Below are 12818 nucleotides of genomic sequence, written 5' to 3' on the forward strand. Positions count from 1 at the left end.
GCACGTGGTGCTGGGGAATGCACCGGCTGCCCTGCACCCAGCAAAAAAGTAACTGCACAGAGGGGCCACAAAGGGGAGCAGGTGCTGGGGGGCACCAGGGGTCCCCATGGGTGCAAGGTGAGGGGTCCCGGTGTCCACCTGCACCCTGAAATAAAGCAGGAGCAGGGAGGTCGATGCCACCAGGGCAGTTGGGCTTCCCTGGCTGGGAGATGCTCGCAGCATGGGTGAGGCTTCGCTGCCAGCCCGACAAGCAGCCCTGGGGTTTATTCATTAAATCAATCCCGTTAACATGGCAACTGCTTCCACTTTAATTTGCACAGTCACGTTCCGCCACACTCCGCAAGATCAAGATCTCCGTAAGATCAAAGAGGTAAAAAAAAGAACAGAAGGGAGCCCCTTCTGCCCCCACCCTGCTCCGGCTCCTGGCAGAGGGCAGGATCCCCCCCAGCACCATGGGGCCGGGCAGAGCCAAGGCGCGGGATGATGAGGGGGTGGGCAGGGAGCAGGGAGCTGGGCACATCCCCTGCCAAAGCCACCGAGCAGGTCCCAAGGGCGGTTGGGGCGCTCGCCCCGATACCTCCCACTTTAGGGTCCCTTTCCCCCTTTCTCCCTTTTCTTCTCGTTCCCCGCTTCCTTGGCGGCTCTCTTCTCCTCCTGCAGCTCCTTGTACCTCCACTTGGGCGGCTGCAGCAGCTCCTTGTCCCTGGCACGACGCCTCCACTCCCTCCTGCTGGCCGGCGGCGAGGAGGCCTTGGTCAGCTTGATTTTCGGGACGTGCTCCCCGGGGAAGATGCTGTTCCCGCGCAGCAGCAGCAGCCGCCGGGGCAGGAAGCCCAGGAGGCGGCTTTGGGGACAGCGCGGCGGCAGGAGCCGGATCTCCGACACCGCCTGGCCGTTGCACGAGGCTGCCCCGGCCACGGGGCTGGCGGTGCCCGCATCTGGCACGTGCTGCTGGAGGATCTCCGGCACCGACAGCCGGCGTTTGCCCACCTCGGGGGGGCTGTCGGGGCAGACGGTTTGGCAAGCGGTGGCCACGAAGGGGCTGGCGAGGGCGGTGGTCATCCTCACCATGTGGTCCATCACGCCGTCCTCCTCGGGGTCGCGAGGGAAGCGGAAGGTGAAGAGGGAGCGGATCTTCTCCGACAGCCTCTGGCTCCGGGATTTGGGGCTCAGGGCTTTGGCCACCAGCCCGGCCAGCGCTGGCCACTCGGGCAGGTAGCGGGTGCCGAACTGCTCGGCCCGCGGGCGCCGCAGGAGGCTCCGGATGCGAACGGTCGTCTCGAAGCGGCCGGTGAAGGCTGCCCACTCCCTGGCCGTTTTCCCTTTGATGGGATCCACTGCCTGCAGGTCCGCTCCTGGCAACACCGGGACGCAAAGAATGTCACCGCGGTGTCCCCACTCCGCCCCTAAAATCACCCCCAGAGCTCAGGGTGCACGCACGAGGCAGCACAAAAATCGAAATAAGAACCCGTGGTTCATCCAAAAAAATATATATTTGAGCTGTGTTCACAGCTCAGCGTTTGGGGGCAGTGACCAGCAGGTGTCACCACGGCCCAGGCTGGCACTGGACGGACTGTCGGACAGCGTGCCGGACTGACGGACAGCCTGGTCAGGGGCAGAGGAGCTGCAGGGAAGGGCTCAGAGCCCCTGCCCTGCTGGGAAGGGCTCTGCAAAGCCGTGGCACGGCCAGGCAGCTTTGGGCTGTCCAAGTTGGGATATTGGTGCCGCAATACCCCAGGGCAGCGGTGACACCCTGGTGTCCCCCCCCCGGCAACCCAAAACATCAGTGCAAGCTCTTAACTTTCCGACCAGAGCCTCAAGAACCAGAGAGGACGCCCGAAGGCATCAGAGCTCCAGCTCCGCCACGTCCCGGGGACGCTCACCCGCCAGCAGCAGGGCGGCCACGCAGTCCTGCTGCCCCTGCACCGCCGCCTTCATCAGCGCCGTCAGCCCCCGGCCGTCGCGCCTGTCCACGTCCAGCGCCGGGTAGTAGTTCAGGAGGTAGTTGACTATCGTGATGTGTCCTTGGCAGCAGAGAAGCCACGTTAGCGCTTTGGTGGTTAATGAGGGCTAATTGTCAGTGCCCGCTTGTAGAAAGGGCTTGGTGAGCGCATCCCCAAACGCAAACGCGGGGCAAGGTCGGGGGGGAGCTGGACCTAACCCCTTCTGGTTTGTTTTGCAAGAGCCTGGATGACAGCATGCAGAGCACGGTGCTGGCTCGCCAGCTGCTTCAAGCAGGTAGCGCAGGAAAGAATCCAACAGAAAAAAAATTTTAAAAAATCACCAATTCTAGCAACAAACAAGGAAGCAGGAATAATGCACGATCCCACCGCAGCGCACTGCCTCTGCGGTTCTTCAGCCCGGGATTGCCCTGGGGGAGCAGAACTGTTCCACTAAGAGAAAACTGCGGGATTGGAACAGAAGGTTCGGTCCCCAAAAGTGGTATTTACTGCTCAGGCCTTTTGCTGGTGTAAACCTGTGAGGCTCACTCGGCTTTTTTTTTTGGTGAGCTGTTGGGCTGACCAAGCGGAGGGTCTGGCTGAGTTCTGCTGCTCAGGCAGGAAGGGAACATTTCTGTAAGAATCTCCGCTCTTGCACAATTTAATCGTTTTTAAGACTGCACTGACATAAGCCATAAGGTTGTACAGGGCAGGTCACTTTGCTGTGGACCCTTGTCTTTCCTGACTGCTCATCTCTGGGGTTGTAGAGGGGAAGGATGGGGGCTCTGGCCCTTCGGGAGGGGTCCTGCAGCAGGCATGAGGGGTACCTACCTGCCTGTGCTGCCATCATGAGCGCCGTGTTCCCCTCCTTGTCCTGCTGGTTGACATCGACGTGCGGGCACTGTCGCAGCAAAGGCACGATGTCCACGAAGCCCTTGCAGCAGGCGACCATCAGCCCGTTCTGGAGGGGACAGCGCTCAGAGCGGGACCACCACCGCCCTCCCCACCCCAAACCCAAGGGGCCCAGGATGGGAAGGAGGCTGAGGTTTTGCTCTGCGGATCCATGCCACCCCAGAAGCCCCAGATCACCCATCCCAAGGCTCTGGGGTCTCATCCCGGGCTCTGCCCCCTGCTCAACCTCCTTCAGCAGCCACCAGCCTTCAGTTTGCCCATTCCCAGGACACCCTCTCCGCTCCTCCCCCAGCCACTCACCCTGCCGTTGATGTCCAGCTCCGTGGCCTCCCTCCTGCTCACCCCACGCTCCAGCCTCTCCCGCACCAGCTTGGCATCGTTCCTGAGGCAGCACTGGTAGAGGCTCAGGTCCTCGGCACCGCCGGTCTCGGCAGGGAGCTCGGAGCAGGGGTAGACGGAGTCATCGGAGAGGATGCTGCAGGTGTCTGCGGGCTCGGACTCTGTGCTCGACTCATCCTCCTCCTCGTAGTACAGCTCAGGGTCGGAGGCTGCAGCACATTCTCCTCTTCCACGGTCATCTGTCATCCGGCCCGGGCAGCGAGTTCTGCTCGGCACCGAGCCCTGCTAGGGGCCGGCCGCGTCTGCTGGCTCGGTGGGACCGCGAGCGCTCGCCACGCGCTCACTCCCCGCTGCGCAGACACAGAGCGGGGCGTGGGAAGGGGCCGTGGGGCGGCTGCGATGCCGCGGTTCCCATCCTCTCCCCAGCCCCGTGCTTGCAACGAGAGCTCAGCTGCTGGGCAGGGAGCAGATCCTGACACCGCTGGGCAGGGCAAGCGAGGAGGCACAAGCAAAGCAGCCGGGGCAAAGGATGCGGCCGAGAAGGGGGAGAAACAAGTCGGCCGCACAGCAGCCTCTGCTCTACTGGACCACATGAAAGCAGCTGCAAAAGCCCCTGGTGGCAGCAGGAGAGGGGCAATGAGCAGACACAGCTCTGCTCACTGCAGCCAAGCCGCTCGCAGGAGAGCAGGAGCCAGGCTGGAGCAGCCCAGGGCGCCCATCGCAGCTCCTGGGTCTGGGGCAATTGGCAGGCTGCAGCAATGAAAGCTTTGTGCTTGGAAGTGGAAGCCAACCATTAATCGATTGGAGCTGCGAGGGGGGTAAAAAGCCTTAGCAATCCCATTAAATTCTCCCATCCCTCCTCAAAATCCTACAGCAGGCCGTGGGGGTGAGGGATGCTCTTCCCTCCGCACCCTGACCTTACCTGGGGCTGCGCAGACCTTCGCCACGAGTCCCCCCTTGGCTGGGGACCATCCCGGCTCCCCCCAGGAAGAAAATCCCTGCGAGGCTCCAGAGCCAGCAGGAAATTGCCCCTGCCCTTTTGGTGGGGAAGAGGCTTCTGCCTTGGATCGGGGAGAGCCTTTGCGCACCTAAGCTGTGACAACTTGCGCGTTGCCACGGGCTCAGCAAGTCAAGACATCTTAATTTAAACCGTTGCTTAAAATGGCTCCATCCACCCTGAGCAGGATCAGGGCTGCTTGGGCAGGATTTAGGATCCTTAGCCGAGGAGCTGCTGCGAGCCCAGGGCTGTATTTTTACCCACCTCAGCTCAGGAGGGTGCCACTGCCTCAGCGACCCCAACCAGCCCCAGCAAAAACCCCCAGAGCCCCCTCCCAGCTCCCTTTATACACAGGTGAATTTGCAGATGGGGTAAGCCTTGGGAGCTGCTGCTTCTTTGCAGGCTAACCCAATGTCTGCTGGTGCATTAATTAATCCCCTATAATCCCCTCCCGGGTGGTGTGGCAGAGCCGTGTCTCCAGCCCACCTCCTTCTCGGGGCACTGCATTGCTGAGCCGTCGGGGCAGCTGCTGGCTGAGGAGCTGCAAAACTTCTTCCCTGAGCTTCCCATGCAGCCCGGCTGCTTCTCTTATCGTGATTTATTAATTTTTTTTTTTTTTTTTTGCTTGGTCTTAAGTGTTTTCTATGGCATGAGGACAGCTGTGAGATCCGGGAAAGGGCGCGCTCTGCCTCCGGATCAGCCGTTCTCATGGAAAAATGCAAAAAAAAAAAAAAAAAAAAAAAAAGGCTCACAAGCAGGAGTTTGCTGGGTCCCACAGCGGATCACGGAAGGCCACGCTCTCCATTTAAAGCAGCCGCTAAGGCAGAGTCCCAAAGGTCCCTTTGCTCGTGCCCTTCTGTGTGACCGGAGGGAGCAGAAGAAGGATCCCAGCTGTCTACTCTGCTGCGCTCATCCCCGCTCCGACGCTGGGTCTGGGCTCTGTGCCCACGGGGTCCTCCCAAGCCCCGTGTCCCCCTGCCCTGCCCACCCCTGCAGGGGGCCAGGACCCCCCTGAGCCCTTGGGTGCCATCGCCAGCCCCGTCCCAGCCCAGGGGCAGCCTCTACTGCCCCCAAAGCCACCCCTTTCACTTCGGGGTGCCCCGCGCCGAGCTGCGCCCCTCTGCTCCAACAGGACGGCAGGGCCGGCGCGGTGTCACCGCGGTGTCACCCTTCCCGCAGCCTTCCTGCCAGATCTCGGGAGGATGCCAGGAGCAGATTTGGGGCTTAGCGAGTTAGCCGGGGCACCCCGGGCCATAATCTCCCGCATGGTGCACGCAGCGGGCGCTGAGCCGGTTGCGTAAGGACGAGGTCTCCGGTGCTGGCCTCGTCCCGTTTGCCGGTGGCTTTTCACCCTCCGCGGCGTGGGCGAGTGCCGAGCGTGTCACGCGTGGGGCCTTCGGTGGGGTGACAGCGTGGGGGTGAGTCCTTGCAGAGCCTTTTGCTGCCCCCCCCCCGGGCTTTGCAGAGCCGCCGGCTGCCGCAAGGGGATGCCGGAGGCTGCGGGAAGAGGCTGCGGGGACCGGGCTTGGGAGCGGGGACGCGCGGGTGGGAGAAGGCGGCGGGCAGGGGTGGGAAGGGCCGGCGGATTTTTTTTTCCTCTTCGTATTTATTCGAAGAAGTTCGCGCACAGAAGCGCCGGCATCCTCCCAGGTGCCCTCCCAGATGTGAGGGAACCATCCCAGCCGGGACAGCATCCTTCCTCCCAGGTGCCACGGCATCCTGCCAGGTGCGCGGGCATCCTCCCCAGCACCACGACATCCTCCGCACATCCCCGAGCCTCGCTGCCCGGGAACCCGTTCCTCAAACCCATCCTCTGCCCGAGGCAGGGAGGGAGGCCGGCCTCGGAGGCCCAGAAGCCAGCGGATGAAGAAGGAGGCACCACGGGGGCCCGCGGACGCGCTGCCAAGAGCAGCTCTTGCTGCGGCGGAGCATCGCTCGCTCTCCCGCTGAACCCGAAGACACTAAATCACGGCTGACGCCCAGGAGCATCCGCGCAGGTGGGGGGGCCGGCAAGGGGCTGGAGGGAAGCCCTGATCTTTCACCCCTCGCTCAGGGTCCATCCGGGAGCGCCGAGCCCGGTGGTCTGGCCCAGGTCACTCATCCCTCACTGCCCGGTCATCTCCATCACAAAACCAGGGCGCAATAACTCAGCATGGAAGGGAAGTGGAGGGCGTTGATTTAAACCCGCGGCCAGGCTCTGCTCACCCCGGCCCGCCTCGCCGCGGTCAGGGCTGGGTCACGGCCGAGTGCAGCTCCTGCCCCGCATCGGGGCACGGCTGCGGGGACGTGGGGCGTTTGGGAGAGGTCTGGGGGGGGGGGAGTCTGGTGATATTTAGGGCGTCCGGTGATATTTAGGGTGTCCATCCCTCCCAGCAGCCCTTCCCTGATGCCATGTGCTGAGTTCCCTCTGCTGGCCCAAGGGAAGACATGGTCCATCCATGGGGTAGCACTGGGGAGCGCGGGGAAGCCCAGGGGTGCCTGCGTTTTTGGGATACTGGGGTCCCCATGTCCCAGCCATCCAAGCTAGCTGCTTCCAGGAGCATGGGCAATTCTCCAGCCACGCTGCTGGGACAAGGCTGGGCTCAAACCGTGATTTACATCGCTGCGGTTGTGTGATTGCGGCTGCTGGGCAGGCGGGCGGGCTGGGATCGGTGCAGCTCCTGCGCGCACAGCAAAGGCCACGCTCTGTGGGATGCAGAAGCCAGCTCGGAGGCCACTTTGAGCCTCCAAGCGGCGATGAGGTTGCGAAGCCCCTGGCACCGAGGCCAGCCCTGAGCCAAGAGGTCTCCAGCGTGATGTTGGAGCGCGCTGAGCAGCCTCCTGGTGCCAGCACAGACTCCAGACCTGGGAATTGCACTGGGATTTACCACGAGTACGCACCGAGACCATAATCTGACTTATCCATGAAGCAGCACAACGGCGCGAGGACTAACAAGGGGTGCTGGGAAAAGATATCTTTGAAAGTAAAATAAAAATCGAACTCTGGATTTCGTTCCCTTCCTTAATGCAATCTCATTTTCACAAATGCCGTGCACGTAAAGTGGACACCAGCCCTGCACAGCCAATCAAGGACCCGTGCGCGTTCCTTACAAGCCATTTCTGTCTCATTTCTGCTCATGGAGCAGCAGCTTTAGGCCAAAAAACTTTTGGGTTACAGCTCTGGAACATGTTTTCTGCAGCCCAGTTTGAGGCTTCAGGACCAAAGCGGAGAAGAGCCCCTGGGGCAGGGGTTTCTGTGGGGCAGGGCCATGGGCAGAGCCCTCACAAGGCTCCGCAAGCGACTTTGGCAGCCCCCAGCGATGCCCTCCAGCCCCTCCCAGCCCCATCCTTTTTAATGTAGGACCAGAGGGTTAAAAAAAATAAAAAATAAACCCAAAGAGAGCAGCTTTTCTGATTAAATTACAGATGGCCAGAGATCAATTTCAATTTCTCCTTTTTTTTTTTTTTTCAAGGGGGGGGGAAGCACCGTGCATGGCACAGAAGAAGGGGCAGAAAATTAGACTTGCTAATCCCACAGCCGTAATTGTACATAAAGAGAGATGGTGCCGCGCCAGGTCCCTGGTGTGCGAGGGGTAATTTAGGGTTGCTTTGCGAAGCCTCGATGAAATTTGGAAGGAGAGGGGCTTCCCCCCCCCCTGCAGTAATTGTATTTCTGGTGCCGCAGATGGTGCTGGCTCCGGATCCTTGCTATAAAGAAGATGGATCGCAGCGCGTGGAGGGAGGCGGTCGGGGCCGGTGACCGCACGGCGCTCCGGCTTTCAACGCGAGCCTTCTCCATCAAGCCCTTACAAGGCAGAGGCACGACGTGGCAGGTAAAGGCCGCCGCGTCCCGTGCTCTGCTTCCTCCAGGTTTATTTCCAGCCCATCTTCCAGGCCGTCCCCGCGTCCCTCAGCCCTCCCAGGTACCTGCGTTCGGCTGCCCCTTGAGCCGCTGGGTTAATCCCGTAGCGCTTTTGGCGACCCCACTGAGCGGGTGCCCAGGTCTGGGGCTCTTTAGCAGGGTGACGGTCGGGTGGCCAACACAACGCAGCCCTGGGCGAGCGCCTGGCTGCATGGAAGGAGACCGAGAGCCAGAAAAGTTCTGGAAATCCTGATTTTGGAAGCAGGCGAATGCGCTCGATTGCATGTGGCTATCAGGAGCTCTAAGGAAGAGCTTGGCCATCAGCGCTGCTTGGGAGGGGCTGCAGGGCCACCCCGGAGCCCCCCAGATCCCCACCTCGGGGTGCTCACAGCTCCTGCCCAACACCTTGGGGGCAAGGCAAGAAGCAGGGGCTGCAGAAAACCTCAGGGGCAGCGAGCAGGCTCCTAACAGATGAGCCTGGTCCCTTACCACGTAAATAAATGTCGGGTTATCCGAGCACGCAGGCAATAAATAGAAGCGAGCAGCACGCCGGGGGGAAGCATCCCCACGCTCCTAGGACCAGGATGCCCCAGCCACGGGGAAGCGATGTGTGCGAGGACCCAGGACCGAGGACGGAGCCAGGGCTTTGGTGATTTACAAGATGTGACAACGCCAGCTGAAAATGATGAATAGGAAGTTGCTAATGCCGCTCCCCAGCTGGGCTCAGTTAGTATTAGTGGAGGGGAGAGGACATCCCCAGCTATTTATCATCTTTCCCCAGGCCCCTCTGCCTCTAGGACTGTGAACACCCAGTATCCAGCACACACTGGCTTTGTTAACCCTTTCTGAGGCTGCATTGAGGTGAGTCCCTGCTGCTCCCACCCTACCTGCAGCAGCAGGATGTGGTTTTGCTCTCTTTCTGCCCCAAAGTGCCCTGCAGGTGGTTCTGATGCTGCCGGAGGAAAGCAGGTAGGGGCTGGGAAGGCTTTGCAGAAGCTGCTTCTGGGGCAGAAAACAGAGTTTTGCCTTTTTTATTATTATTATTTTTGGTGCTAAGGGGGATCCCCTGCCGGTAGGGAGGGCAGCACTGGGTGGGCTGGGGCTGGCTGCTCATTGCAGCAGTGAGGGAGCTATGGGGGGAGAGGTAAGGGAGGGGGCTGCAGAAAGCCATGAAATGCAGCTGGAGCCACAGCAGAAAAAGAAACCCCAACAAACCCAAAAAGCTGTCCAAACACAGCTGGCAAAGCTGCTTCTGGAGCTGGCCGTGCACGGGGCACCCCCAGCGTCACCCGTCCCTCCTGCAGCTCTGTGGCCAGCGCTGCTTTATTAGATTTTTGCAGAATAGCAGGCAAGTGTTCGGGAGGTAAATTAAGCCAAGGTACTGCAGCCTGGGAAGCTGGAGCCGTGGGTGGCTCAGCCATCGGCCAGGCTCCCTGGCTGAAATGAAAGCTGCCCCGGTGCCGTGCACCCAGGACCACCCGAATTGCCAGGCACCCTACCAAAGCAGGGTGGTCTCCTCCGAGCACAATCAGCCCCGTCCTTCCCGCTATGGGTTTTTCAGTGTCAGGACATGTGCAAATCAAAGCACCCCAGCTGCATCCCCCTTATCCCGACCTACGGGAACCAGGCGCGGAGGGACCAGATCCTGTTCCTCGCTGGGAAACTGAGCCACGTGGGGAGCTGAGCCAGGCTAACGCTCATGCTCAGCAGCCTCTGGGCTTCTTCCCCTTCCCACCAGGGTTAGATCCAGGGAATGGGGAAGCCAGGGGCGAGAAGAGACGAGCAGGAACCGTGGTGCCCTTCGGGCTGCTGTCGCCGCTCTCGGCGGCGAGCGCTGCCGGCTCGGGTGCAGGCGCGCAGCGTGTAACCCGACGCTCCCATTCCTGTCATGTTTTACATGGCTGGGCATGTGGTTATATTTTGTTTTGCCAACCTTTGCTTTCCCCAAAGGAGGGAATGAAAGGGCCAGTGTGCCGCCAATTTATTGTGCCTCATGAGAGCCCCATGGCTGCCGAAAAAGCAGATGCCTTCTGCTCAATCTGGCCTGTTGCTATGTAAACCTCCTTCCCGCTTTGATGTCCCCTATAAATACTCCATGTGTTTCCAATAAACTGGCATTTTTATCACTGGAGCTGTTAAAGGCAGATCTGTGTCAGATTTGTCCCTCGGCTCGGCTGGGGGCTCGCTCGGGATAACCTTCCTGCCCTCGGAGAGGAGCTCGTGGTATCCGGAGAGGGGTCCGGAGGGGCTGCGGTGGCCGCTGCTGTGGCCACTGCAGTGGTGTCACCTCCCCGTGGTGTCACCTCCCCACGCTGCTGCATTGCTTGGGTGCCGTGCAGGCTGCAAGCCTGGCACGCTGCTCCTGGGGGTGAGGGAAAGCCCTTGTGTTTTGTTTTTTTCATAATTTGCAGCTTACATGAAGCAACAGCCAAAGGGTGCGCAGGAAACATAGCCTCACACCCCTCCATGAGGAGCAGCCCAGAGACCAAAACTTCCTTTTTTTTTTTTTAAATTATTGCACTGAACTCTTAGGACGAAACCCACCTCACCTGCTCACAAAACACCTTCTTAATCTCCCTGCGGTTCCCCCCTGCCCTTTCCCGTATATAAATCTCCCTGATTATCATTGTCGCCCAAGGACAGAGCGCGAGCCCTCCCCCAGCTCTGGGCACCTCCTCCATCATGTTTGCGTGAAACCGACACGGTCCCCGCTCTCTTTAGCGGATTCTCTGGCTTTAGGTGATGCCCACGAGGCTTTGGGGTGCTCACCCCTAGACCAGGGGAGCCTGGGCTGCAGCCCAGGCAGAAGAAGCCCAGAAGCAACCAACATGCTCATAGCCAGGGATATCGGCAGGGTTTTGAGTGCAAATCCCTGAAGTTTGGGTACGAGGTCCCCAGGTCCAAGCTCCAGCTCTGCTGTGCATTGATGGGAGAGCTGTGATGAGGACAACCAGGTGACAGAGCTCAGGTGGCCTCGTGCGTTATTTCAGAGGCGTCTTTGATATGAGCAAGGCTACAGCCCCGGAGAACCGTGCCCAGCGGGTCTTTACAAAAGCTCTGTGGAGCTGCGGTCCTGCTCTGCATCCTCTGGGGGTTTTTCTGCCCCCTGTGCTGCGAGAAAACGGAGGGCTGGTGGGGCTGGCACTGCCTGCTCGGGCTCTGGTGGCAGCAGCAGCTCCATCCCGGTGCCCTGCCACGTGCTGAGGGGACCCCATGGTGCTGCCACGGTGCTGGGCTCTGCAGCCACATCCAGCAGCCCTCGCACTGCGGGGCTGGGTGGCGAACATTGGGAAACTGGGGGAGGGTGTGTGTTTTTTTTTTTTTTTTTTTCCTGATTCCCTATTTTGGCCTGAAATGTGGTGTCAGAAGCCTGGCTGATATATGTTGCAAAAAAAGGGGTCGGCAGCGCCGGTATTCTTTATTTTGACAGGGCAATGAAAGTGTTATGTAGTCGTGACGCCTCCCTGCTGCTCCACCCCCCTCGTCCTTTATCAACCTGAAAGAGCCCAGGACCCTATTTATAACCTAACCTGAATTGTGCAATGCATGGGGAACGGGCCACAAAGAGCGGTGATTTATGGATGCGAAAAACAATGCCGACCCTCCAGGCTCTCCCCTTGCCTGGCTGGGGAGACCCCTTCTGCCCCCACCAGAGGCATCAGGGATTTGCCACCTTACCCCTTGGTTCCTGCGGACGCCGAAGTGCCAGCATGGATCAGCTTTGCCTGGAGCAGAGGAGACCACAGGCAAACAAACACTGGGTGCAATTTCTGAATGTCACCCATTTATCGGTTGCAGGAGCAGAGTTGCTGCACCGGGCAGGGGGTGCAGTCCCCAGGGGTGGCGCTGAGCACCCCGAGGGTGTTTGTACCCCAGGGTTCCTCCTGGTGCTCCTCTCAGTGCTGCTCACCTGGAGGTTTCCACAAGCGCTTTCCTAAAATTATTTAGCGGGTTTTAAATGAATAACCCTGAGAAAAAGCACTTGGTCTGCCTGCCAGCAGCACCCACAGGTCACACCATTGCTATTTAGGGTGCAGGGGAAGCAGGGGGTGGTGGCGGATCCACGGCCCCACGTGCAATGCACGGGTGTTGGTGGCAGTGTCTCGGTGCATGGTTTGCAGCGTGCGGATGGGTTTGGGGCAGTGGGGTGCCTCCCTGACTTTGTTTAAATGCCAAATATCCGCAGTCATCCACGGGAATTAGTGTTTTCATTATATTTTTATGGCGAAGAGGTGAGAATACTTTGGGACCGGGAGTGTTTGCTGCCCCTTGCTGCATTGTTTGTGCTAGGGTTGCTTGTGCACGAGGCATGGGTCAGCCTGCTGCCCTGCACATGAGTGCTCTGGTTGTATTTGCCTTTCTTGCATGGATCTGCCGAAAAAGATGAACAGTTGAGGCAGGGCTGGCGACAGAAGTGCCATCAGCGGGCCTCTCGCTCCTCGCGAGTAGGCGAAGTTATTGCTGATGACATCTGAATTTGGTATGTGAAATGCCTCCGCTCCAAGCTGTGACACGTTGATGCTTGAAGCAACCCAGCAGGGTTTTGCCTTTCCCCGCGTAATTACTGCCAGATCGCTGCCCCGTCCCTGCGCTCCCCGGGGATGCTGCACGGGGGCGGCCGGGCCAGCGAGGATGCTGCGTGCACGCGGCGGCCCGACAGATCCTGCGGGGAGTACGGGAAGCTTTCCGTGCAGAGGGGATGCACTGGATTAACAATTCCCAGGGCAAAAGCCTCTCTTTCTCTGGAAGTTGCCCTAACGGCAGCACCAAGGGTTTCACCACTGATGCA

The 12818-nt window shown here is 59.9% G+C and overlaps 1 protein-coding gene across 2 annotated transcripts; it reads right to left on the reverse strand.

Moving 5' to 3' along the window:
- Positions 1-292: 292 nt before the first annotated feature.
- Positions 293-10712, reverse strand: ANKRD33 (ankyrin repeat domain 33). Of its 2 annotated transcripts, XM_083814164.1 has the most exons (5): positions 9648-10712; positions 3153-3541; positions 2772-2901; positions 1884-2024; positions 293-1355 (listed from the first exon to the last, which is right to left on the reverse strand). In XM_083814164.1, exons 2-5 carry the CDS (start codon positions 3435-3437, stop codon positions 586-588), a joined length of 1326 nt encoding a protein of 441 aa, XP_083670290.1. In that variant the 5' UTR covers positions 3438-3541; positions 9648-10712; the 3' UTR covers positions 293-585. The 2 variants fall into 2 exon arrangements, with proteins under 2 accessions (XP_083670290.1, XP_083670289.1); XM_083814163.1 differs by lacking the exon at positions 9648-10712 and having other exon boundaries at positions 3153-4631.
- Between the last annotated feature and the right edge of the window lie 2106 nt (positions 10713-12818).

This window comes from Anser anser (genome assembly GCF_964211835.1).
Source record: "Anser anser genome assembly, chromosome: 30".
Classification (NCBI taxonomy): domain Eukaryota; kingdom Metazoa; phylum Chordata; class Aves; order Anseriformes; family Anatidae; genus Anser; species Anser anser.

Coding starts and splice junctions, on each gene's coding strand:
- ANKRD33 (XM_083814164.1), bottom strand. CDS start 3,437: ATGACAGATGACCGTGGAAGAGGAGAATGTGCTGCAGCCTCCGACCCT. Junction 2,902..3,152: donor AGCTGGACATCAACGGCAGG/GTGAGTGGCTGG, acceptor TGTCCCCTCCAG/AACGGGCTGATGGTCGCCTG. Junction 2,025..2,771: donor CATGATGGCAGCACAGGCAG/GTAGGTACCCCT, acceptor TCTGCTGCCAAG/GACACATCACGATAGTCAAC.